This window comes from Giraffa tippelskirchi, chromosome 5, assembly GCF_054371585.1.
Source record: "Giraffa tippelskirchi isolate mGirTip1 chromosome 5, T2T-mGirTip1v1.2.pri, whole genome shotgun sequence".
NCBI lineage: Eukaryota > Metazoa > Chordata > Mammalia > Artiodactyla > Giraffidae > Giraffa > Giraffa tippelskirchi.
The window spans coordinates 120,847,842-120,875,433 of record NC_137279.1 but is presented as its reverse complement, the minus strand read 5'-3'; the positions used below and the strand labels follow the sequence as shown (position 1 = coordinate 120,875,433).

The following is a 27,592-nucleotide window of genomic DNA, read 5'->3' as shown; positions in this document are numbered from 1 at the left end:
TCCAACTCTGTGCAAACTTATAGACTGTAGCCCAGCAGGCTCCTCTGTCCATGGGATTCTCCAGGCAAGAATATTGGAGTGGATTGCCATGCCCTCCTCCAGGGGATCTTCCCTATCCAGGGGTCGAACCCACAGGTCTTATGTCTCCTGCATTGGTAGGTTCTTTACCATTAGTGCCACCTGTGAAGCCCATATTTTAATATTGTTACATGCTGTTTATACAGCACTTTGATATTTGCATTTAAAAAGATTTCACACCATCACTTTTGATTTGATAATCATAAAAATCATATGAATCACTTGAAGTACTATTATCCCTGTTTGAGCATGTGTAAATAAAAGTGCTCCTTGGAAGAAAAGCTATGACTAACCTAGACAGCATATTAAAAAAACAGAGACATTACTTTGCCTACCAAGGTCCATAAAGTCAAAGCTATGATTTTTCCAGTAGTCACATATGGATGTGAGAGTTGGTCCATAAAGAAGGCTGACACTGAAGAACTGTTGTTTTTGAACTGTGGTGTTGGAGAAGACTCTTGAGAGTCCCTTGAACTGCAAAGAGATCCAACCAGTCCATCCTAAAGGAAATGAGTCCTGAATATTCACTGGAAGGACTGATGCTAAAGCTGAAGCTCAAAAACTTTGGTCCCCTGATGCAAAGAGTTGACTCATTAGAAAAGATACTGATGCTGGGAAAGTCTAAAGGCAAGAGGAGAATGGGAGTTGGATGGCCTCACCGATTCAATGAACATGAGTTTGAGTAAACTCTGGGAGATAGTGAAGGACAAGGAAGCCTAGTATGCTGCAGTCCATGGGGTTGCAAAGAGCTGGACATGACTGAACAGCAATAACAAACAAAAATTCAGGCTTCCCTGGTGGCTCAGTGGTAAACAATTCGCCTGCAATGCAGGAGCTGCAAGAGACGTGGGTTCAGTCTCTGGGTCAGGAAGATCACCTGAAGAAGGGCATGGCAACCCACTCCAGTATTATTGCCTGGAGAATCCCATGGACAGAGGAGCCTGGTGGGCTATAGTCCAAAGGATTGCACAGAGTCAGACACGACAGAAGCGATTTAGCATGCACGCATGCAAACAAAATTGCAGAGAGGCTAGCTATGTTTGTGCAAGGTTGCACAATTCCTAGATGGAGCAGTGTATCTGAATTCAGGACTAATGAGATCCAAGTCAAGCTCTCTTTCAAACTGTTATTTGTTTATTCAGTATTGATTTATTGAGTCACTACTATCTACTGGTCACTATATTAAGTGCTGAGGATCTACTGGTGAACAGGACACACACACTCCTGGCCTTCCTGCAGCTAATAATCTAGCAATTACCTACCCAAAAGCTCTACACTTAGCCTTTTATATAACACAGAGCAGCAAGTATATTCCTTCCTCTGCACATCAGTCATTCAATTATCACATGATTTCATGTGTCTCTTATCCAAACTAAATATCCAATTCTTTTAACAGCTCCTACCAGGCCAGGGATTTTGGAGTCATTTGTCAGCCTTACCACTTTCTTCTGGATACCCTCTATTTTGTCAGTCTCTCACATAAGGACTAGAACCTTGAACTGACACCTCTGCTTCCAATATGGTCTTAGAGACCATGACCTCAGATGACATGAAGGTTGAATGCTATGAGTGCACCTTGAGGTTATCAATATCTATTTTGGTTTCTCATGGCACTGTTGGCATGTGTACACATTGTGATTCACTAAAACCATCAGATCAGAGAAGGCAATGGCAACCCACTCCAGTACTCTTGCCTGGAAAATCCCATGGCTGGAGGAGCCTGGTAGGCTGCAGTCCATAGGGTCGCTAAGAGTCGAACACAACTGAGCGACTTCACTTTCACGCATTGGAGAAGGAAATGGCAACCCATTCCAGTGTTCTTGCCTGGAGAATCCCAGGGACAGAGGACCCTGGTGGGTGGCCGTTTCTGGGGTTGCACAGAGTCGGACATGGCTGCAGCTACTTAGTAGCAGCAGCAAAACCATCAGAGAATCTCCCTATGATAACCATCAAGTCAAATCTCTTCCATATTTTACTCAAGACTTTGATGTTCACATTTATGCGGGACTTTAATGCATTCTCATTAAATTTCACTTCATCATCTGGACAATTATTACATCTTTTAGGATCATCCTTATCTTGATTCTGTCATTTCTAAGGTTAGCTATCTTTCTTTTGCATTATGAAAGCTAGATAATCATATGTTAATGATAAAAACAGTGCAGATGAGGCTAAATGGTTAATGATAAAAACATCTCCTAGGTTAATGATGACTATGTTGAACTGAACAATTTCAAACACAGAACACAGTAACAGTCTATCCAGTCTCAATATTTTAATCTTATAGTTTAATTTCTATTAACTCATTCATTTTGTAAATTTTAATGAATACCTTATTCGAGGCTAGATGCGATGATGGAAAATGAAATTACCCGAGTTTTGTCAGTTAGGAACAATCAACATGTTAAAAGGTAAAGTGCTTCACTGTCAGTATGCTCTAGTGGAGAGGTCACAGAAGAGAATACAGTCAGCTCAACCTGGGAGGAGCAGATAGGACCTGAAATGGCATCCAACTCAAAGATACCATGAGGGACTTTTGCTGAAACAACCATGAACTAATTCAATAGATTAGATATTTCTCCAATGTTCCAAGCCTAGAATCTTATTCAAGCTTGGAACTGAAGTTATTTGCTATGACTTATTCCTGGTGATCCCATTTTGGGGATCCTATTGTTCACTTTTGTCTTTACACCCCAGAAAATTACATTGAAATTCCATAATTCCCTTTCTATCTCTTCTGATAGGTTAACCAGTCAACCTACATGGTTCTGATCATCTTCTTCCATGACATGAGCTTGTAAAGGACCTGTAGATTACTTGTTCATCAGCTAATTTTGCCTGAAGCTACTTTTCTGATCCTTAGCTAATTGGCAGATGAAGTCACACTTACATGCTATTACAGTCACTAGCTACTTCCACTTCTTTTTCTTTCCTTATCCTTGAATGGGAGCCTCATATGCACCCAAGAGGAGGTCCAGAACCTCTCCAGTCATGAGGAATAATTATTAGCTCCAAATCGCAGTTATGTCAAAAGGCATCAACCTTTGATGGGCATCAACCCTGTCAAAAGGCACAGGGTTGTTTATTGTACACATCCCTGGGAGTCAGTGAGCTTGGGATTTTTTTTTTTTTTGGTAGAATCCAACATTTTTTCTCATTCAGTAGTTAACATATTATTGCTAAACTTTTGGGAGCTTCTTTTCCAAATTTTAATTTAAACTATTTATGGTTGCACTTCTTTGGTAACCACTAAATGTAAACCATGCATTAGATATTGGGAAGGCAGAAGTGGATACAATGATGAACAAGAACTGGTCAGGGACCATGAGAGGAATTGATGATCCGATGAAGGAGAAAGACCTGCACATGTATAATACAAAGAAGTGGTTGTTCCAGTTTCTTTCTGATGGGAAAGCTTTTGCAAAAACTTAAGTATGTGTGTACAAGGCAAAAACAGCTATTAAAAAATATCCTTTAAGTCATTTTATTGGAGGGGAAAAAGAACAAAAAATTATTGTCCTTATCTCTTATATAAGAAAAACAAATTATTTTTCGTGTTTTTACTGTTTAAGTCTCATAGTCTAAGAGATTTACCATTTCAGAGGAATTCCATACATTTGCATTTAAGACTCTCAATTATCCAGCAACTGAACTGAGAATTGGTAAGTTTTCTAAAACAAAAGAAAAAAATTATTTCTCTTTTTTGTAGGATTTCTTCATTCTCTACTCAAGAAAATCATTTCAGAAACTTGATGTTTGTTGTCCAAAAACCTATTTTGTGAATGAAAAGTATAAAATTCAGAAGCTATGCTGTCTCCCTTTTTAAAAATAATACATCAAAAGAAAGGATCTTTTCCTTTTCTTTGCATGAGAAAATGTAGTCTCTGTTTTAGAATTGCAAATATATCTTCATAATGGAGAAAAATCAGTTCACATGACATAGTGCTTGTTCAGCCCCTTCAAGAACTAGAGTGTAATTTACTATTTCTCTGACTCTCTTCTCCCCTGTTGGATTCAGAAAGCCTCATTCTGAAACAAGCATTAGCATTTATCTATCAAGCAAGATATCCTTTTGGAATGAAAAGCAAGAAAAAGTTTTCATTTTTTAGCCTTGAAAGTGTTTTCTTTTTCTGTCATGGAGAGAGCAGTTTCAGCACTGAGTGCCATGGAAGGGGTTAATGCTGGACTTGGCTGGGTGTCAGTTAAACTTTTTTTCTGGCTCTGCTCCAGGTTTCCCCTTGAAGGGATTTCCCTCCGCCTCTGCAACAAGACACTTTATAAAGAGCTGACTTTCTATTTCATTCCTTACCAAACCTCACTGGCTTTAGGAGCTCGAGACTCTTCCCAGGCACCTTCAGGAGGGACAGAAAGAAGCATTTTGGAATCATTTTCCCATAAGAGCAGCAACTTAAAATGCTTAGGAAAATGTTTGTGATCCTTCGAGCCTCAGATATTCTTTGGATGGTGTTTGCAGTTTGTAAGTTCTTCTCCTTGATTTGTTCCAAATGCTAGCATTCCATTTTAGCCCTGACTTTGGCTTCAGTCAGTTTTGTTATGATAGTAAAGAAAGGAAGAAGGATTTTTGAAGAGTGGGAAAACTTAATTTAACCTAACTTTTAATATACTATTGACTATTGTTATTAATTTATACCATTATATTGTCATAGAGCAGCAAAGTTGATATTTTTTGGATTTTGGCAATGTTGAATGAGTAATTGGATTCTATCTCTAGGAAGGTCTGTCTCTTTAGCTTCCTGTACTGGATAATGAGATCAAACTAGGCTAGTGACAAAACAACTGATAAATGGGCATCAAAGTCAGAAGTGAAAGTTCTCCTAAGTGAACATAATTTCAATACCTTCCTTTGGCAGGGACTCCAGTGCTGCCTTGCATTACTTAGAAGCAGTTTAGGAAAGAGATCAGCCAGATCTGGGTGTTATACTAGAACAGAGCAGAAGGGGTAGAATACTGAACCAACGAGTGGTAAGCTTGTTTTTCTCTTTTTGGTTTCATAGCTCAAGCTTCCCAAATCGACATATTCCCAAGTGAACCCGAAATATTTGCTCAGATTGGTGACTCTGTTTCACTGACTTGCAGCACAGCAGGCTGTGAGTCCCCATCATTTTCTTGGAGAACTCAGATGGACAGTCCACTGAATGGAAACGTGAAAAATGAGGGGACCACATCCACGCTGATCATGCATCCTGTTAGTTTCGGGAATGAACACCAGTACCTGTGCACAGTGATTTGCGGGGATAAGAAACTGGAGAAAGCAATCCGAGTGGAGATCTACTGTGAGTACTTTAGACAATATTTGATTTTCTCTCCATTTTGCTTTAAAATAAGTTCTTTAAAAGTGTCAGTTCAGTTCAGTCACTCAGTCATGTCTGACTCTTTGCGTCCGCATGGACTGCAGTACGCTAGGCGTCCCTGTCCATCACCAGCTTCCGGAGCTTGCTCAAACTCATGTTCATTGAGTCAGTGATAAAATGATAGTTTTTTTTAATGATTAAAAGGATAGTTTTAAGAGAAAAAAATTAAAAAGGATATTTGTGTCCAGATTCTTGGCTAGGGGACATACTGCAGCAAGAAATCTAGAAGACAGCTGAATCTACCACCAGACTAGAGACCCAAATCTTGGCTTCTGCTTCCAACTTTGCCATGAATATGGTGACCATGTGTAAGGGGTAAGATTCAGCTTCTCTAGGCCTCAGTTTTCTTAGCCATAAAGTAAAGTTCTCTAAGGTTCTTTTATTTTTTTAATTCTTTTCAGGTTGGATCCTTATATGTTTACTTGTCCATGTGTCCAAATAATCTATGAATTCCATACTTCATTTATTCTAAAGCAATTTGGTACTTAAAATTAGTTTAAAGATTAAGTAGGAGATCCATAATTAATAATGGGCTTCGGTACAAAACCTTCCCCCTTAGATGGAAGAAAAATATCTGCAAACTTTTCACTCATTTGACTTTAGCAGAGATAAATTTAGGAGGTTTGACTTCTGTTTTTGTTTGGTGCCATTAACTCTTAATGCTCAACAGCTCAAACTCAAGGATATTTGGAAAATGAACTTGATTTGTTTAGTGAATGTGAATGAATAGCCTTTGTTTACTCGCCTACAAAAATGTATTCCAATCCATTCTCAAACTAGTAAAGAAAGGAAGCAAAAAGAGTAAAAAAAATAACCTGAAATATATCACTTGCATTCTGGTTACCGCCCCTGCCAGAAAACTGGAATTCTTGATAGTCATCTCTTCAGGAAGACATCATTTGATTATCGTTTCTAATTATGTTGCTTTTCTTTTGCTATAGTGGAGCTCAACTTGATCCAATAACCTTAATTGATTCTTCGATAATCCCATATGTTGCTAATGCTTCTCAAGAAACTGTCCTTGGCCGACTGTTTTCAGTTATGCTGGCTGTACATGCAGAGTTTATGTCTGTACAGCATTCTGAGCTCCTTGAAAGGCCCCCTTATGTAAATACAGGGGAAAGTAGCCAGTTCTTGTATCACCCAACAGCAAACTATATGGATTATAGGTGCATATCTTTCAGAATACAAGGGACAGAAATATAGGTGGATAAATGAAAAGTACTGTTTCTTCATATAGCAAATATTTGCCAGTTCCTTTGCCTCTCCTTGCCAGAACCATATAGTTGAAGATTTAAATAGAGAACAGATGTTTCTTCTGGCTTTAATTATCTTGCCTGAAGTTTTTCTTTTTTTTCCAAAAGTGTCTGTCTTTCATTATGTTTAACAGTCCTGTCTCCATTCCACATTTGATTGTAAAATTCTCTGGAGTTGGGACCTTTGTATTCTTCTTATTTCACAGTCTTGAATCAAGCCAATGTGTTACCATCATGGCGGTTTGCTATGGAAAGCAGCCTTGCAAAGAAAGCAATGGCTCACTGAACTAGTGCTTTCCTTGGCACTAAACATTTCAAGTGGAATAGTAGTTAGATGTTGAGTTAGACATTTTGGGAGGCAAATCTGCCTTCCATAACTTAAAGATCGCACAGGTGTACCTTTCTAGCGGATGAATGTCTTTCAGAGACACCATTTTCAGAAGCTAATTATTTAGAGTTGCTCATTTCTTAGCCTATCTATCCCAATAATTATTCTTTGCCATGACATTCTAAGCCTCAGGTTTCTTATCTATAAAATGAAGTATATCTGCCCTCACTAAAATAAATGACTGTGATATAACACAATGAAAGTCCCAGTAGCAATACAGAATAATAAAAGTCTTGAGTTTAAATCCCAACTTTACCATTACTAGTTGTGTGACCTTAGCAAAGTTATGCAAATATGCTAAATCTATGCTTTCATAATCTATGAAATGCGGTATCTATTTCTTAGGGTTGTTGTGAGTATAAAATAAAGTCATCAATGTTAAATGAATAACACAGGGATGGGCACGTATCAGTATTCAATAAACATAAGTTTCTTCTCCCTCCTTTTACTCTGACAACGTGCAACCCTTTGTACATGCAGGATCAGGACTGAAGAACTCTCTAACAGGTTGTTCTGATTTTGAACGCACCCCAAACCATGAAAGGCTATTTAAACAATTCATTCTGCTGTATTAAGATTGTATTCACAAAAATATTAGACTTAGGTTACATTGATTTAAATCAGTAAGGGACTTTATACAATATGAACAAAAAATCCACATGCATGTACTCGTTTGACCTTTGCAGCTTTCTCTAAGGATCCAGAGATTCATTTGAGTAGCCCCCCAGAGGTCGGGAAGCCAGTCACAGTCACATGTTCGGTGCCTGATGTTTACCCATTTGAAAGGCTGGAGATAGAATTGTTGAAAGACAACCATTCCATGAAAATACAGGAATTTCTGGAGCCTTCAGAAAAAAAGGCCCAGGAAACAAAAAGCTTGGAAGTGACCTTCTCGCCTACTGATGAGGATATTGGGAAAGCTCTTGTTTGTCAAGCTACATTACACCTTTATGATGATGGTACTCCACCCAAAGTAAGGAAAACTACAAAAGAACTGGAAGTCTACAGTAAGTACTTGTGTCTGTTTATGGGAATATACTCTTGGATGTATACAGGAATAAACCGAGCAGCTACAGTCAAGAAGAAACATGTTTGTAGTTTTTATGCTGTTTTGATTCACTGAGATCATAATTTTTGTCAACTGCATAATTTGATAAAAAGCGCACTGAATTAAGTTTGAGAAAGTTGAACTTAAGGTATGGATGGCCCCATTAACTGTGATTTTGGTTCACTTAATTTCTCAGTCTACCAAGGGAGAATAATAATAATACCACCTGATTGGGGGTCTTCTTTGGTGGCTCAGTTGGTAAAGAATCTGCCTGCAATGCAGGAGACCAGGGTTCTATCCCTGGATTGGGAAGATCCCATGGAGAAGGGAGTGGCAACCCACTCCAGCACTCTTGCCTATTAAATCCCATTGACTGAGGAGCCCCACAGCCATAGCCCAGAGGGTCACAAGACTCGGACACGACTTGGTGACTAAATCACCACCACCTGATTGGGTAGTGAGAAATAACAGGCTCAAGGGATGAAATGTTTTAAATTATGTTTTGTAAACTCTTATCTCGTGCCTTTAAATATCAAAGTATAGAAGTTTTATGAGCAATTTTTAGTCTGTGTGTGAGTGTATATGTGTGTGCATACCTGGAGACGTGTTCATGGAGTGGGAGAGAGGAGATGAGGTTTGATTGTTTCCATACTCTCGGAGATGGCTGGGGGAGTTGAGACAGTCTTGTAATCCCAAAGCTGTGTAGCAGTGACTCACCGTGCTCTATTCTAGACTAAAATGTCCTGGTCTTCTCTAGACACCATAGTTAAAAGGAGCATTGCCTTCTACAACATGTTTAGCTGAGACAGAATGAGATGGAAAGGATTTTATCAATGTTTTGAGAAGAATAGTCAGAAATAGGAGATATTTTTTCCTAGCAATATAAAACTTGGAAATGAGAGCCATAATTAAGTATCTGAATGACTATCATGTAGAAGTGAAATTTAGATTATTCTTTAGCAATAGAGGACTGAACTATGACCAGTGTATAGAAGTTAGTTACAAAGAGAAAGATTTCAGCTCAATAGAGGGAAAATGTTCTAATAATCAGAGCTGTCCAAAAATCAAATGGACAATATTTACTATAAGGCAATGGACTGCCTTGTGCACGGGAAGTGTTGAAGCTGACTTGCATGAACATTTGGCAAGGAAGCTGAGCTGGAATTTGTACCTTACCTGGAGATTGAATCACATAATTCTAAGAGTTTTTCTTAATTTCTGAGTATCTGTGGCCATCTGAAAACACCAAACATCAAAAAAAGTAACTCCATCAAATCAGTCAGAAACTGGATTGACTAATTTTTATGACTCAGTAATCCTTTATACTAGTTTGGCAGAGTATGTCAAATTGAGAAAGCTGTAAATACAGTCTATGAGAGAAACACAATAGCCCTGTGGGACCATAATGATGCTTATCAATGACTAATACTGTGCCCTGCTTTCTCAGTCTCACCCAAAGACACAGCTATATCTGTGAATCCCTCCACAAGGCTTCAGGAAGGCAACTCCGTGACGATGACATGTACCAGTGCAGGTCTACCAGCTCCACGGATTCTCTGGAGCAAGAAATTAGAAAATGGGAATCTATAGCTCTTTTCTGAGAATGCAACTCTCACATTAATTTCTATGAGGGCAGAAGATTCTGGGATTTATGTCTGTGAAGGAGATAACCCTGTTGGGAAAGACCGAAAAGAGGTGAAATTAATTGTTCAAGATAAGCAATATGTGAAAAAGGTGCTGTCATTGAGATTTTAGCAATAGTGAAATAGCTTCAATGTCAAAATTACTTCATTAAGTTTTATTGATGATCCATCTGACTGTTATGTAGTTTAGCACAATTATATACTCACCTTACTCTTGCTTCTTGGAAATCTTTCCTGCCAGAGCTTCCATGGCTCTGCTCTTTTGGTTCTTTTTCATTGCTCATTGTTCTTTCATTGTCTCATCCCTTGAATTTTCCTCTTCTTTCTGTCCCTTGGGGGTTTCTCTGGTGACTCAGATGGTAAAGAATCTGCCTGCACTGCAGGAGACCTGAGTCTGATCCCTGGATCGGGAAAATCCCCTGAAAAAGAGAATGGCTACCCACTCCAGTATTCTTGCCTAGAATTCCATGGGCAGAGGAGCCTGGTGGCTATAGTCCATGGGGTTGCAAAGAGTCAGACATGACTGACATTCACTTTTTTCTATCTCAGAGTTGCTTTTCCAGGAGCCATGAGTTTACACGATAACACATGCAGCAACTGTAAAGAACAATCTGAGACTGTTCATAGGCAGGAAGTAGATCTTTAACTTCTCCATTCTCACACTAGTATATAAGGAATTCAGAAAGAGCGCTTATTGTTCTGAATGAAATTTCTCTTCAAAAATCTGATAGCATATCAGTTATGGTAATTTAAGGAAAGCATTCTTTGGAAGATACCATAATGGCCCTGTTAGATCAATCAAACTGAAAAAAGTCTTCTGGCATGGATGAGAACCCTTCAAAATGTAGTGCCTTTGGATCATGTACATGCTGAGCTTTCTTTCTTCTGCCTCCAGCCGACTGTTTATAAGGACGAGTTTTCTGTGGAGTCTCATCTGTCACTTTCAGAGGTGCTCAAGGGTTCCCACTTTCACCAGGGGAATAGAGTCAAGATTTGAAACTCCTTTTCTCCTGGGATAGTAGTCATCCCAAAGCTGCCAGGATGCCCCATGGGGATAGCATTGGCAGCCAAAGAGATTTCCTAGATATTTGAGACTTAGGAGTTTGACCTGGCATCTCAGTTTTCAGTCCCTGAATTCATTGTATTTTTACATTGTGTTAAACAAATTTAAGAGGTGGCTTGCATACCACTTTAATGCTTAGATTTTTACTTTGTTTTCAGTGTGATTCTGTGTGACTTTCAATGGTACAACTTTATTTTGTTGATATAGAAGTTTTAAGTACTGGTCCATTATGGGTACTGCTTCTAATCGGAAGGCATATTTATATAGCTTTTTTTCAGTACTTTTCTTAGATTTTATTTCCTCATGAGGATATTTTGATTTAGTTGTTCAAGTTAAAAGCTGGGATCTTACATCACCTGGCTCCAAGTCCTAATTTTGCCACTTGCAAGCTGGATGAAATTATCATTTTTCCTCAGGAAGAAAGGGGAGGAGGAGGAAGAGGAGGAAGGGAAGGAAAATAAGGAAAAGTAGAAACAGAAAATGAGAGTCAAGGAGAAGAAGTAATGATACCAGATCATGAAGTTGTGTGGATTCAATGAGATAATATTAATACATGTAAAGTGGTTTAAATAGTGCTTGATACACTGGAACCTCATATTTTTGAGCTATTGTTCCACAGTAATAGGAATTTGATAAATACATTTGAGTGGAGAATGAATTTTTTTAGGAAAATATGCCAATCTCCATCTACAAATTTTTATCCTTATTCAATCTGTTTAATGAATGAATCACAGCGTCTTGTGGGTTTGTTCTTGAAAGATGTGGTTCCCTTCCTGATAGTCTCAAAGTGGAAAGGAGTAATATATTCTTGGCACAGATGTTAAGTGAAAAGAGGCCAGAAAAAATACAGTGTATTAAACTTTGATGAAAGAAGAAAATAATTTTATTTTATTTTTTCTTGTTCTTTTCTCCCCTCACCCCAGAGAAAAACTTTACTGTTGAGATCTCTCCTGGACCTCAGATTGCTGCTCAGATTGGCGACTCAGTCGTGTTGACCTGTGATGTCAGGGACTGCGAGTCCCCATCTTTCTCTTGGAGAACCCAGATAGACAGCCCTCTGAACGGGAAGGTGAGGAGCGAGGGCTCCAAGTCCACATTGACCCTGAGCCCTGTGAGTTTTGAGAACGAACATTTCTACCTGTGCACTGTGATGTGTGGGCAAAAGAAACTGGAAAAGGGAATCCAGGTGAAGCCCTACTGTAAGTGGTTTTCAGAATTGTTTACTGTTTTGTTGTTGTCATTGTTCCCAGTTCCATTGGAAGAAGCAGAATGGAAATCTGTGATACACAACAAGATCTTTATGTTTAGGAAGGAAGTTTAGCATTGGGAATGGTTCCTAAATCTCCAAACCAGAGTTTTTGATTCAACTTAATTGCCCTAAATCTTAAGTATATATTATGTATGAACTGAGCATCCCCAATCCTTAGTTTGTGTCGTGTTGATACTCTCTCATCATGGACTTGAACAAACTTCATACTCCCTGCTTTCCACCCTGCTCTGGGTGTATATGGTGTATACGGAGATGCTTGTGTGTAAAGAGTAGTGTCAGTGCCCATTCAGATCATGGGGTGGGATGACTGTTGCTTGGTATTCAAATTGGGGGTGAGGCCCAAACCTCCAGTTTTGAAGGCACATTTGAAAGCTGATTGGCAGGATGGAGACATGAGGCAATGGGGAGCAGGAGAAAACCTGGGAGTTAGAATGATCACCGGGGACGGTCAGCACAGCAGCTCAGGTGAAAAGAAGCACCAGGAGACTTCAGTAGATCTGAGTTATTGATTTATACCACATACATATACTACACTTCTTCTTGCTATTCTTGTCACCTTAACAAAAATCCTGTATAGCTTCAATCTCTATGAATTGCCATTGCTCGAGTTACTTGGTTTGTAATGAATAGGGGACAAGATATGCAAAGTGATCAGAAAGTTCCCTGGTGACTCAGATGGTCAAGAATCCGCCTGCAATGCAGGAGATGCGAGTTCAATCCCTGGGTCAGGAAGATCCTCTGGAGAAGGAAATGGCAACCCACTCCAGTATTCTTGCCTGAAGAATTCATGAACAGAGGAGCCCGGGGGCCTACATAGTCCATGGAGTTGCATAGAGTCAGACACGACTGAATGATTAGCACATAGCCCATATATTCTGCCTTATTATTGTTCAGCAGAATTCAAGAGAACAACTGTGGACATGTTCCTCCAGAAATCCTGCCCAAACTTGTGTTACCCCTCAGGATTTTGTTCAAAATGAGTTAGAGCATGTCCAGAAAGATATCTGAATCTCTCCAAAGAAGCAATGTGATTCCTTTACCATGTTACCAAGAGTCTAGGAGCTGCTGATGCAGGCACATTCCCAACAGCAATGAGAACAAGCAGTGAAGCCTTATGGTCATGTGGAAACATTAGAGAACCTATCACTTTGACGATATTTTGCTTAAGGAGAAAGAAAGAATATTCAGCATTGTTCTTGCTCTTCATAACCATTCTAATCTCACTTTTATTGATTTGTATCAGATGTATTATAAACATTATTTAGAATCTAAATCTCTTATATTTTTTTCGGAACTACAAGTATTATCCAAGGAACACTTAAAACTATCTGCCTAAATTTGGCTGTTGGAAATAAAAATGTCTAAACTGCATGGCTCTGTGAGCCCAAGCCTGGGCTCTAGATCAAAGAAATAGGAATTCTGGTCTCAGCTGGGTGACTTACTAGATATGACATTAAATGGCAGACTCTTAGCCTTTATAAGTTTTATAACTCTCCCTAGCTATCAAATACATTCTCTGTACGTTTTTCTGGCTTTAAAATGAGTTAACATCCATTAGATTAGGCTGCTTTGAAGACAGAGATAATGAATATTAAGGAACTAGCACACAGTAAACGTCTAATATATCACGAAAAATAATACAATGCTTAGAATATATATTTACTAAGTAAGTTGGTAGAAGCTGATGTGTCCTTTGAAAAGACTAGTCCGTAGCTGTCAGCAAGATTGTATCACTAAGGAGAGAAGAGTAAGAAGTGTATTTATTTCTTGATGACTTGATGTGCTAGGTATTTTTTGTTTCCAGCATTATTTATATTTGATATCATAAATATTTATATTTAATGTTGTGATCCATCTATTAGTAATCATTTTATTTCAGGTGAATTAAAACCTTCATTTTGAGACCTTCACATTTAATAAAGATTAACTCTGTTTTTCTCCTAGTGTCACATATAAACCTCATATTTTGCTTGATATTTGCAGCCTTCCCTAGTGATCCAGAAATTGAAATGAGTGGTCCGTTAGTGAGTGGAAACCCAGTCACTGTAAGCTGCAAGGTTCCTAACGTATATCCTTTTGACCGGCTGAAGATTGAATTATTTAAAGGGGAGAGTATTATGATGAATAAAATCTTTTCGAAAGATATACGTAAGAAAGCCCTAGAGACCAAAAGTTTGGAGAAGACCTTCATCCCCACCACTGAAGATACTGGAAATGTTCTTGTTTGTCTGGCTCAGTTACCGATTGATGAAATGGAATTTGAACCCAAACAAAGGCAGAGTACACAAACGCTTTATGTTAATGGTAAGTACATATGTGATGTATTCACAATATATTATGATTTTTTTAATCAGGTTTCCCAGGTAATAGTCAACATGAAGTTCATAGTTGAAACCATTGTGAAAAAATAATTGAAAAGAAACTACAAAATATTGATTGTTTTTTTTGAAAAAAAACCACCTCCAAGCTTAAAGCAACTGTTTATTTGCTTATGATTCTAAGCTGGCACTTTGAGAAGAGGTCAAATGGGTGGAATGTTCAGTATGGTATTAGATGAGCTTACATATTCATTCAGTCGATTAGAAGGTCGGTGGCGGGTGGTCCCAGGTAGCTTCATTCACACATCTGAGCCTTCGCTGGGGGTGTCTGGACCTTCCTTTCTCCATGTGGTGTAGCATAGATTTAGGGAATGTAGCATAGATTTAGTCACCAGAGTGCAGTGTTTCAAGAGAGTGATACTTCTTCCAGGGTATATTGGTAAAAGTTAATCACAAGGGGAGCCTAGATTCAAGAGGTAGAAAAATAGAGTCAACCTTTTCATAGGTGGTTTACATGGTTCATGGTCATGTTTAATGTACCATAAACATCAATACAGACTATCATTGACCATCCAATCTTTGACAGCAAGAGAGTAAATATTCATGATGCATCCATGTTCTACTCTATCATTCTGTATTGGGCTTCCCTCACCAGGGAAGTGGTAAAGAATCTGCTTGCCAATGCAGGAGACACGCGTTGGATCCTAGGGTGGGGAAGATCCCCTGAAGAGGAAATGGCAACCCACTCCAGTATTCTTGCCTGAGAAATTCCATGGACATAGGAGCCTGGCAGGCTATGGTGCATGGGGTTGCAAAGAAGCAGACATGACTTAGGGACTAAACAATAGCAACAACAGTTATTCTGTATCTGCTATAGTAAATGGGGGCAGAAACTTCCTTTGGTAAAGTTATCAAGATACAAATTGTTCTAACCCACTGAACACATAGCCAAGTTTTATAACATTAGTAAAACTCTTTGGCAGGGTATAACCAGCCAAGCTAACAAGTGTCCTTTACCTTTTCAGTTGCTCCCAGAGATACAACCATCTTGGTCAGTCCCTCCTCCATCCTGGAGGAAGGTAGTTCTGTGAATATGACATGCTCTAGCGATGGCCTTCCAGCTCCCAGAATCTTGTGGAGCAGGCAGCTAAGTAATGGGGATCTACAGCCTCTTTCTGAGAATGCAACTCTCACCTTCATGTCTACAAAAATGGAAGATTCTGGTGTTTATATCTGTGAAGGCATTAACCAGGCTGGAATAAGCAGAAAAGAAGTCAAATTACTTATCCAAGGTGAGCTAAAGTGATTAAATGAGTTATTAGCGCCAGTCTAATTTTGGTTATAAGATTTTCTAAAATAAAAAGCTTCGAGCCTTTTGAAGAGCTCATGATATTTCCTCTGCATGGAAAGCTCCTGGAATAGTTATCCCCGTGAACCATTCCAAGTCACCTATCCTAAAATTCTTTCAACCTCAAGTGGAAGGCTAGCTCTAGGAACTGTGCCAAAAGTTCCAGTCATACTTAAGAGGCATTGATTATGGTGTTGAAAAAAAGGATAGAAAGATGTATATACATATTTTGGAATTACTTAGGGCCCAGGTGGCACTAGTGGTAAAGAACCTACCTGCCAATGCAGGTTAAATGTAAGAGATGTGGGTTCTATCCCTGGATCGGGAAGATCCCCTAAGGAGGACATGGCAACCCACTCCAGTATTCTTGTCTGGAGAATCCCATGGACAGAAGAGCCAGGCAGGCTATGCTCCATCCCAAAGAGTCAGACATGACTGAAGCAACTTAGCACCTAGCATACAAAATCACCTTATCTAACTGGATTAAATTCCTTGTGGTAATCTCATAAGATGACTGCTAGGATTTGCTTAGAAGGCTAAGAAGCCGCTTAAATCTTTTATAAATTCAGAGACTGAGTAGCACTGACCTTGCCCTCTGGTTCATCAATAAAATGGCATAGAATCACCAGGATGGATTAAGTTAGGAGATCCAGACCCATTCTTTCCAGAATAGAGAGGCAAAACTGAGAACAAAATAATTTCTAGTTGACAGGTTGAAGCTCTAGGCACTTTTGGGCAAAGTCATGAAGTAGTCAATTTGGATTTCCCTCATAACTTCCCTTTTGGGGTTGGAGGTCCTCTTCTTCACTAGGGCTGTCCATTCCTCTCTTACCCCTTGGTATTATTTCCACTAAAGTGTTAGTGACTGTCTTGTTACCTTGTTACAATAATTATTTGTATTTTAAAGGAAAGGAAGAAACTAGGAAGAGCAATGCACTACCTTAAAGAAAGCTCTTAGGATGTAGCTTTGGTTGAGGAAAGACTATCTAGTCACAAAGCAAATAATCTTAATGGGAACATCACTTATAAAATGGTGATGTGGTACCTCCCTCCGCAGGTTGCATAGTAACAGAGATGTTGTATGTCATATACTAAGCCTAGGATGACAACTGTTGTGTTAAGAATTGTAAGAGCCATCTTTGCACAGCTTAATTTCTTGATCTGGAATGGTCTAGCTCAAAACTCAGAAGCCTTTTATACTTCAAGAAATAGTTGCACAACTTAGTGACCAAAAAAAAAAAATTATTTTTCACATTTGAAATCTATGACTGTTTTTAAACAGCTATTTGTTGGCTAAGCTGGGTAAGAATTACATTAAGGAAGCAGTTCCCAACCTTTTTGGCACCAGGGACTGGTTTCATGGAAGACAATTTTTCCGTGGATGGGAGAAGGGCCTGGTTTTGGGGAGATTCAAGTGCGGTAGGGTTCATTCTTCTATGAGAATATAATGTCACCACTGATCTGACAGGAGGTGGAGCTAAGGCAGTAATTCAAGCAATGGGCTGTTGTTATTGTTCAGTCGCTCAGTCATGTTCAACTCTGTGACCCAATGGATTGCAGCAAGCCAGGCTTCCCTGTCTATCACCAACTCCCGGAGCTTGCTCAAACTCATGTCCATTGAGTCAGTGATGCCATCCAACCATCTTGTCCTCTATCCTCCCCTTCTCCTCCTGCTTTCAATCTTTCCCAGCATCAGGGTCTTTTCTAATGAGTTGGCTCTTTGCATCAGGAGACCAAAGTATTGGAGCTTCAGCTTCAGCATCAGTCATTCCAATGAATATTCAGGATTGATTTCCTTTAGGATGGACTGGTTTGATCTCCTTGTAGTCCAAGGGGCTCTCAAGAGTCTTCTCCAACACCACAGTTCAAAAGCATCAATTCTTTAGCACTCAGCCTTCTTTATGGTTCAGCTCTCACATCCATACATGACTACTGGAAAAGCATAGCTTTGACTATATATATGGACCTTTGTTGGCAAAGTAACCTCTCTGCTTTTAATATGCTGTCTAGGTTGGTCATAGCTTTTCTTCCAAGGAGTAAGTGTCTTTTAATTTCATGGCTGCAGTCACCATCTGCAGTCATTTTGGAACCCCAAAATTAAAGCCTGTCACTGTTTCCATTGTTTCCCCATCTATTTGCCATGAAGTGATGGGACCGGATGCCATGATCTTCATTTATGAATACTGAGTTTAAGCCAGCTTTTCACTCTCCTCTTTCACCTTCATCAAGAGGCTCTTTAGTTCCTCTTCACTTTCTACCAAAAGAGTGGTGTTATTTGCATATGAGATTATTGATATTTCTCCCGGTAATCTTATCCCAGCTTGTGCTTCATCTAGTCTGCCATTTTGCATGATGTGTACTCTGCATATAAGTTAAATAAGCAGAGTGACAACATACAACCTTGATGTACTCCTTTCCTGATTTGGAACCAGTCTGTTGTTCCATGTCCAGTTCTAATTGTTGCTTCTTGATCTGAATACATGTTTCTCAAGAGGCAGGTAAGGTGGTCTGGTATTCCCATCTCTTTAAGAATTTTCCACAGTTTGTTGTGATCCACACAGTCAAAGCTTTAGCATAGTCAATAAAGCAGAAATAGATGTTTTTCTGAAATTCTCTTTCTTTTCCTATGTTCCAACGGATGTTGGCAGTTGGATCTCTGGTTCCTCTGCCTTTTCTAAAACCAGCTTGAACATCTGGAAGTTCTCTGTTCACGTACTGTTGAAGTCTAGCTTGGAGCATTACTTTGCTAGCGTGTGAAATGAATGCACCTGGGTGCTAGTTTGAACATTCTTTGGCATTGCCTTTCTTTGGGACTGGAGTGAAAACTGATCTTTTCCAGTCCTGTGGCCACTGCTGAGTTTTCCAAATTTGCTTGCATATTGTGTGCAACACTTTAACAACATCATCTTTTAGGATTTGAAATAGCTCAACTGGAATTCCATCACCTCCACTAGCTTTGTTTGTAGTGATGCTTCCTAAGGCCCACTTGACTTTGAACTCTAAGATGTCTGGCTCTAGGTGAGTGATCACATCATTGTAGTTATCTGGGTCTTTTGAATAATTCTTCTGTGTATTCTTCCCACCTCACTTCTCGAGCCATGGGTAGGGTCTGTAAATACAGAAGAAGCTTGGTCACTATTTGCTCACCTCCTGCTGTGTGACTGGGTTCTCAGCAGGCCACAGATTGGCAGCAGTCCATGGCCTGGTGGTAGGGGACCCTTGTATTAAGGAACATGAGAAAAACATAAGATGTCTTCTTTCATTAAAACATGATCATTTTACAAGAATTCAGTAAATGCTTGACTTCTCTAATTGCCTCCATAAATATTTAATGCAAACAGTAAGCACAAGTACTATCTTGACAGCTATTGCTACTGTCATTAAATTAATATGAAATTTGTTTACACTTCTTTCAATCAGCGGTGGTCTAGTTGCTAAGTCATGGCCAACTCTTGCGATCCCGTAAACTAGCCCACCAGTCTCCTCTGTCCATTCGATGACGATTGATTGTCATTCAATAAGAGGTACTTTCAAATTCTTTCCACAGTTGCTCCAAAAGATATACAGCTTACAGCTTTTCCTTCTGAGAGTGTCAAGGAAGGAGACACTGTCGTTATCTCCTGTACATGTGGGAATGTTCCCCCAACTTTGATAATTCTGAAGAAAAAAGCAAAGATTGGCTACACAGTGCTAAAGTCTACAGATGGTACATATACTATCCACAGGGCTCAGTTAGAGGATGCGGGAGTATACCAATGTGAATCTAAAAATGAAGTTGGCTCACGGCTAAGAAGCCTAACACTTGATGTTAAAGGTTAGTTTGTTTTTTTGTTATTTTTGCTTCTTGTTAGTTTTATAACAAGCTTGGTGGGTTGTAAAGAAGTTCAAGCGTTAGATGAATGAGTTGGCAAAATGGAACTGAATTCCATGTCGGTTATGGTTATTTCTTAGTGTTTCCTAAAATTATCATGTACAGGTGCTCTGTCCTAAGGAGTTTAGCCAGTATGTTGACTTTTTATCATAAGTCAGTGTAGAATTCCCATTTGCTTTTTGAGACGTTGACAATTCATCATTTGTCTCTGAGGTCTTGCCTTTCTTACGTGTTTAAATCCATTTTCAAAACCTTCCCTTAAGGGTTATTAGGAAACTAAGAAGTAGAATTGGCGCATGGAAAAAGCAAGTTTCTCCCCAGGTCCTTTTCCTTCCTACCCGAAGAGAGTGTCACTCTCTGAACACAAAGTGACTGCATATTTTCTGGGATTGACTCTTTACAGGATAATAATTGATAATGGTGATCTTAATGTTGAACAGCATAATGAGTCTCTAGACTGCAGAACTGCTTCCTTAGATATCCAAGATCCTTGTCCACCCTGATGTATTCTGATGGAGAAAAGGAGGGAGGCGGCAATGGCCTCAGCAGAGGAATCTCAGGGGCCTCTTAATCTTCAAACCCTGCTAATCCTACTGTGAACACACCATATGATCTGTTGATCTTATCAGTGGAAATAGAATCTGTCAGCCTTTACTACTCAATCTTCCACTCCTTGAGTGCTAATAAGCCCCCTTTGTGTACTGGAAGCCAAACTTGAAATAAACATGATTATAAACAAATACCAACTCTTAAGAGCCTCTGGCACTGAGCTCCCGGTTACAGCAACTACTCATCAATGTAAAGAAAATTTACACCTGGGGCAGAAAATGACTTAAAATTTTACTCATCTGGCCAAATCTCTCAAGATTACATGCCTCACCATATATTTTCTGTCTTCACAGTACCTCCTCAAAACAATATCAATACATCCATCTAGAAATGTTAAAGAAGGGGAAAATATCACTATTACATGTAAAACTTTTAGTCATCCACATGCAGTGATTATTCTGAAAAGAGTTGATCTGGCCAATGAAGTTACTATGTGTTCAAAGAATGAGACATTTACCTTGTATCATGTCACTCAAAATGACACGGGGGTGTGTGTAATTAGTGTTTCCAATGAAGTTGGGGACATTTCTGGACAGATTGAGATCTCCATTATGAGTACATTGAAATTCACCTATTCCTATTTCATCCCCGATGGCTCCAGACCACATTTAATTAAGCCTGGTTCCAGGAACTTGCACTCCTAACATTTTTATAATTTTTTCTGTAGTTAGTGTTTCTCTTTTAAAGACATATCAAAGCTTCTTCTCCACTTTTTAACTCTTTCTCATACACAGTTGTCTTTTCTAATTGCTTTATAAAGTTAGTAACTTTATATATTTGCTATTTTTCACTCATTACTTAAATGAACAATTGAAGTATATTATAGGCACTCAGCTAGAACCCCCAAACTAATTATGGTTTCAAAGAACTATAAATGAATGGAAACAAAAATTTGTCATTTTCCTGGAAATTTTTATCTAGTCAACCTTTGCATTTAGCTGATATTTGAAACTATTTTTTGTTTGTTTTGTTTTAAAAGTACATTTGCTCAAATGTAGTCCAATGATAGAAATGGTTGGGAATCTTTAGGGATTTCAGTGTTGATACAGCTAATAGCAAATTGTATTTGAAGGTTGCCCTGGTAACCAACTGATTGGCAAAATTTTACCATAGATGTTTGAGGGGGAAACCAAAGAGAAAAGATAATACAATATTTATTAAATTGAAAAGAAAACAATAGGTCAAAAATACCATTACCTACCATGTCATCAATATTGATGCCTAACTGTAATTTTGATAATGAATATCCCATTAAATTAGGACTCATACTCTGACTAGTTCTACTCTAGCAATGGAAAGTAGAAAAATAAGATAGTTATAATTATATTTGTGGTGATACATTCTTGACTTCAATAATTCAAAAATGGGCTTCCCTTCATCTAATGATTCTTTTCTTCTTGGTTGACCTCCAGTAATTAGAAACCCCTAGAAGTAAAGTAATGACTACCAAGGCCAAATCACTTATTTCTTCCAGGACTGAAACAATATATATACCACTTGAAAAAATGTAGTATTTGTGAGATCATACTGTGCTATGCAACTATAAATGTAAATAGAGATGAATCTCCAGTAAATACCATGATGTCTTCTTCAGATGTTCTTATAAGGTTAAAATGTGAAATAATATTGTAACTGTTAGATGATTTTAGTAGAGTAGAAAGAGTACTAAATTTCAAGTTTTGGAATACTATTACTTTATATATTCGATTTATAAAAAAATGACAAAATGATAGGATGTAGAAAGAAAAAAATTTATTACTATTCAAAAGATATTTATTGGAAAAAAAAATTTATTGGGTGCAAGCTACTCCAAGCACTGAGCCAGTTACTGGCTATACAGTGATGGATCAAAAATAAATTAGATTCTTATCTCATGTAATTCACAGTCTGAAGGAGGAAACCAAAATTAATAGATAATCAAAGAAACGTTTAACTATAAGCTGTAGTGAGAACTATGGAGGGAAAATGTAGTGGTTATAAAAATATATTAGGGAAAAAAAGTATATTAAGGTTCCTAATTTAGGCTGGAGGAAATGTAGGTCAGAAGATGCCTCTCTGTTTAAGTAACACTTAAGCTAAAATATCAGTTCAGTTCAGTTCAGTCGCTCAGTCGTGTCCTACTCTTTGCAACTTTATGGACTGCAGCACGCCAGGCTTCCCTGTCTATCACCAACTCCCGGAGCTTACTCAAACTCATATCCTTTGAGGCGGTGATGCCATCCAATGATCTCATTCTCTGTCACCCCCTTCTCCTCCTGCCTTCAATCTTTCCTAGCATCAGTCTTTTCCAATGAGTCAGTTCTTTGCCTCAGGTGGCCACAGTACTGGAGTTTCAGCTTCAACATCAGTCTTTCCAATGAATATGCAGGACTGATTTCCTTTAGGACTGACCGGTGGGATCTCCTTGCAGTCCAAGGGACTCTCAATAGTCTGCTCCAACACCACACAGTTTAAAAGCATCAATTCTTTGACGCTCAGCTTTCTTTATAGTCCAACTCTCACATCCATACATGACCACTGGGAAAACCATAGCTTTGACTTTGTGGACCTTTGTTGGCAAAGTAATGTCTCTGCTTTTTAATATGCTGTCTAGGTTGGTCATAGCTTTTCTTCCAAGGAGAGGAATCTTTTAATTTCATGGCTGCAGTCACTATCTGCAGTGATTTTGGAGCCCCCCAAAATAAAATCGGTCACTGTTTCAATTGTTTCCCCATCTATTTGCCTTGAAGTTATGGGACCAGATGCCATGATCTTAGTTTTCTGAATGTTGAGTTTTAAGCCAACTTTTTCACTCTCCTCTTTCACTTTCATCAAGAGGCTCTTTAGTTCTTCTTCGCTTTCTGCCATGGGGGTGGTGTCATCTGCATATCTGAGGTTATTGATATTTCTCCCATCAATCATGATTCCAGCAGCTTGTGCTTCATCCAGCCCGGCATTTCACATGATGTATTCTGCATATAAGCTAAATTCGCAGGGTGACAATATACAGCCTTGACGTACTCCTTTCCTGATTTGGAAACAGTCCGTTGTTCCATATCCAGTTCAAACTGTTGCTTATTGACCTGCATACAGATTTCTCAAGAGGCAGGTCAAGTGATATGGTATTCCCATCTCTCGAAGAATTTTCCATAGTTTGTTGTGGTCCACACAGTCAAAGGCTTTGGCATAGTCAATAAAGCAGAAGTAGATGTTTTTCTGGAACTCTCTAGCTTTTTCAATGATCCAGCGGATGTTGGCAGTTGGATCTCTGTTTCCTATGCCTTTTCTAAATTCAGCTCGAATATCTGGAAGTTCACGGTTCACATACGTTGAAGCCTGGCTTCGAGAATTTTGAGCATTACTTTGTTAGCGTGTGATGAGTCCAAGTATGCAGTAGTTTGAGCATTCTTTGGCATTGCCTTTCTCTGGGATTGGAATGAAAACTGACCTGTTCCAGTCCTGTGGCCACTGCTGAGTTTTCCAAATTTGCTGGCATATTGTGTGCAGCACTTTCACAGCATCATCTTTTAGGATTTCAAATAGATCAACTGGAATTCCATCACCTCCACTGCTTTGTTCATAGTCAGGCTTCCTTAGGCCTACTTGATGTCTGGCTCTAGGTGAGTGATCATACTGTCGTGGTTGTCTGGGTCATGAAGATCTTTTTTGTGTAGTTCTTCTTTGTATTCTTGTCACCTCTTCTTAATATCTTTTGCTTCTGTTCTGCCCATAACATTCCTGTCCTTTATTGTGCCCATCTTTGCATGAAATGATCCCTTGGTATCTCTAATTTTCTTGAAGAGATCTCTAGTCTTTTCCATTCTATTGTTTTCCTCTATTTCTTTGCACTGATCATTGAGGAAAGCTTTCTTATCTTTCCTTGCTATTCTTTGAAACTCTGCATTCAAATGGGTATATCTGTCCTTTTCTCCTTTGCCTTTCACTCCTCATCTTTTCTCAGCTATTTGTAAGGCCTCCTCAGACAACTATTTTGCCTTTTTGCATTTCTTTTTCTTTAGGATGGTCTTGATCCCTGCCTCCTGTACAATATCACAAACCTCCGTCCATAGTTCTTCAGGCACTCTATCACATCTAATCTCTTGAATCTATTTCTCACTTCCACCGTATAATCATAAGGGATTTGATTTAGGTCATACCTGAATGGTCTAGTGGTTTTCCCTACTTTCTACAATTTGAGTCTGAATTTGGCAATAAGGAGTTCATGATCTGAGCCACAGTCAGCTCCCGGTCTTGTTTTTGCTGACTGTATAAAGCTTCTCCATCTTTGGCTGCAAAGAATATAATCAATCTGATTTCGGTGTTGACCATCTGGTGATTTCCTTGCGTCGAGTCTTCTCTTGTGTTGTTGGAAGAGGGTGTTTGCTATGACCAGTGCGTTCTCTCGGCAAAACTCTATTAGCCTTTGCCCTGCTTCATTCTGTACTCCAAGGCCAAATTTGCCTGTTACTCCATGTATCTCTTGACTTCCTACTTTTGCATTCCAGTCTCCTATAGTGAAAAGGACATCTTTTTTGGGTGTTAGTTCTAGAAGGTCTTGTAGGTCTTCATGGAATTATTCAATTTCAGCTTCTTCAGCTTTACTGGTTGGGGGATAGACTTGGATTACTGTGATACTGAATGGTTTGCCTTGGAAACGAACAGAGATCATTCTGTCATTTTTGAGATTGCATCCAAGTGCTGCAGTTTAGACTCTTTTGTTGACTATGATGGCTACTCCATTTCTTCTAAGGGATTCTTGCCTGGAGCAGTAGATATAATGGTCATCTGAATTAAATTCCCATTCTAGTCCATTTTAGTTCACTGATTCCTAAAATTTCGATGTTCACTCTTGCCATCTCCTGTTTGACCACTTATAATTTACCTTGATTCATGGACCTAATATTCTATGTTCCTATGTAATATTGTTCTTTACAGCACTGGACTTTACTTCCATCACCAGTCACATCCACAACTAAGTGTTGTTTTTGCCTTGGCTCCATCTCTTCATTCTTTCTGGAGTTATTTCTCCACTGATCTCCTGTAGCATATTGGGCACCTACCAACCTGGGGAGTTCATCTTTCACTGTCCTATCTGTTTGCCTTTTCATACTGTCCATGGGGTTCTCAAGCTAAAGTATAATACTATCCAAAGAACTTCATATTATCATGAAATGATATAAATGCTGAAGAGGCATAATGTATATTAAGGTGCCCTACTTCAGAGATACAAAATATGAAAGTTTCTATATATTTCTAAAGAAATCATCGGCAAGAATTCTTTCCTTACTATCTTACAGGTGATGTTTGACTATAATGGTGGCATACTAGGTGTTACAATACTTTTCTTGGAGAACCGGTTAGTTATTTTAGTTCATAATGATCAGAATTCTAGTTCTTTAGTATATACTTATATTTCCCAAAGCAAACAGTCTTCTCCAGTTCTTACTCTTCTGCTGCTGCTGCTGCTAAGTTGCTTCAGTCGTGTCCGACTCTGTGCGATCCCATAGATGGCAGTCCACCAGGCTCCCCCATCCCTGGGATTCTCCAGGCAAGAACACTGGAGTGGGTTGCCATTTCCTTCTCCAATGCATGAAAGTGAAAAGTGAAAGTGAAGTCGCTCAGTCGTGTCTGACTCGTAGCGACCCCATGGACTGCTCAGTCGTGTCTGACTCGTAGCGACCCCATGGACTGCAGCCTACCAGGCTCCTGCGTCCGTGGGATCCTCCAGGCAAGAGTACTGGAGTGGTCTTACTCTTCTAAATGAACCCTAAAAATTTGCACCCTTCCTTCCATCCTGTTACTGAACCAGCATCTATTTGAATCCAAGTTTGTGGACGTCAACAACATCTTTAGACTCATCATGACCATAGCAACTGCCTACTGATTATTTGATTAATTCAAAGAAATGTGCATTTTGAGTCCTGTTGGTTCTTATCACTGCTTTGATTCACTTTTCTTTAGAGAACTAATGGTACTATTAAAATAAAACATGTGACTTTTATTATTAAACAGTATCTTTTTGTACCAGACATTAATTGCATCCATTTTGTTATTTTCCAGGAAGAGCAAGTAACAAGGACTATTTTTCTCCTGAACTTCTGGTACTCTATTGTGCATCCTCCTTAATAATACCTGCCATTGGAATGATTATTTACTTTACTAGAAAAACCAACATGACAGGGTCATACAGTCTTGTAGAAGGACAGAAAGTGTGCTAATGCTTGTAAAGTGTAGCTACTGCGTGAAATGTTCTACCAAAGACACTATCAGTTCAGATCCTCAATACTGCTCGTCATTCCATGAGGAAAACAGAAACTGGGAGTTCAGGCTTCCTTGAATGCAGTGAACGCTTGGAAAGAAATAGCTGCCTATGGCCCTCACTGTGAGCAGGAAGCCAAAGGAAAATTTCTGCTTAAAAACTAGGCACTACCATTGAGATGACTGGAGTAATTTCTTGATGTGTATATACAATAACATGATTTGTATATATGTAAAACTATGCTGTAGCAAGGTTGCTTGGAATATCAAAACACTAGAGTCAACATATCTAAAATTATTAAAATGTTGCTTGAACTGATTGTTATAACTTAATGCATCTTAATATAAGCTGGCAGCTGAACTATTTCATCTTTTTAATATTTTATTTCCTGTAACAAAATTTTATTCCTATAACAAAATTTTATTCCTATAAAGTTCATGGGCAACAATTTCATGTTGTGTAAAGATGCCAGGGTTTTGTATTGTTATAGGCAAATGATAGACCAAGAGGGCACTGGGTTGACTTTCAGGTACTAAACACTTCAATCCATGGTATAATGGTTGACTGGATTTCTCTGGGTGGTACTGATATGGTACGGAGGCATTTTTTGATGTTGTTTGTTCATCAGACTCTTGTGTAATTTTCCCAAGTGGTCTAAAAATGCAACTTCTTTTGATTTTCTTTTGTAAATATTTAGGGCTTTTTTTTTTTTTGTACAGTAAAGCAATGATTTCTGGAATTGAAAGAGTTGTGTGTTTATTTATTATAAGTTGCCTCCTTCAATCATGTTGTAACTCTTTTTGTAATGTCAGGTCCCAAGACTGAAGTGTTCAAACCCATGGTAATAATAAGCAGATACTTGAAGTGTGGTCCTCAGATTACTTTTATCAAAATCACCACAGGAACTTTACAAATATTTACTTATCTTGGGGCCATCCTAACCTATTGAATTGAAATATCTGCTTTGTAGCCTTGGAATCTGCAATTTTAAAATAAAATTTAAAATATAATATGCACAGAAAGAGTGAATGCAGATGAACATGGACACGTTAAAGGGCGGCAAGTGAACAGCCGTATGTACCATTAAAGT

The 27,592-nt window shown here is 38.8% G+C and overlaps 1 protein-coding gene across 2 annotated transcripts; it reads left to right on the top strand.

Annotated features, from left to right (window-relative positions):
* The first annotated feature begins 4,306 nt into the window (after positions 1–4,306).
* On the top strand, positions 4,307–27,247 carry LOC145507184 (vascular cell adhesion protein 1-like). Of its 2 annotated transcripts, XM_081493164.1 has the most exons (8): positions 4,307–4,555; positions 5,094–5,372; positions 7,781–8,101; positions 11,772–12,047; positions 14,102–14,422; positions 15,462–15,728; positions 19,332–19,598; positions 26,304–27,247. In XM_081493164.1, the coding sequence occupies exons 1-8, from the start codon at positions 4,492–4,494 to the stop codon at positions 26,459–26,461; spliced, it is 1,953 nt and encodes a 650-aa protein (XP_081349290.1). In that variant the 5' UTR covers positions 4,307–4,491; the 3' UTR covers positions 26,462–27,247. The 2 variants fall into 2 exon arrangements, with proteins under 2 accessions (XP_081349290.1, XP_081349291.1); XM_081493165.1 differs by lacking the exon at positions 19,332–19,598 and having other exon boundaries at positions 4,319–4,555.
* Positions 27,248–27,592: the final 345 nt, after the last annotated feature.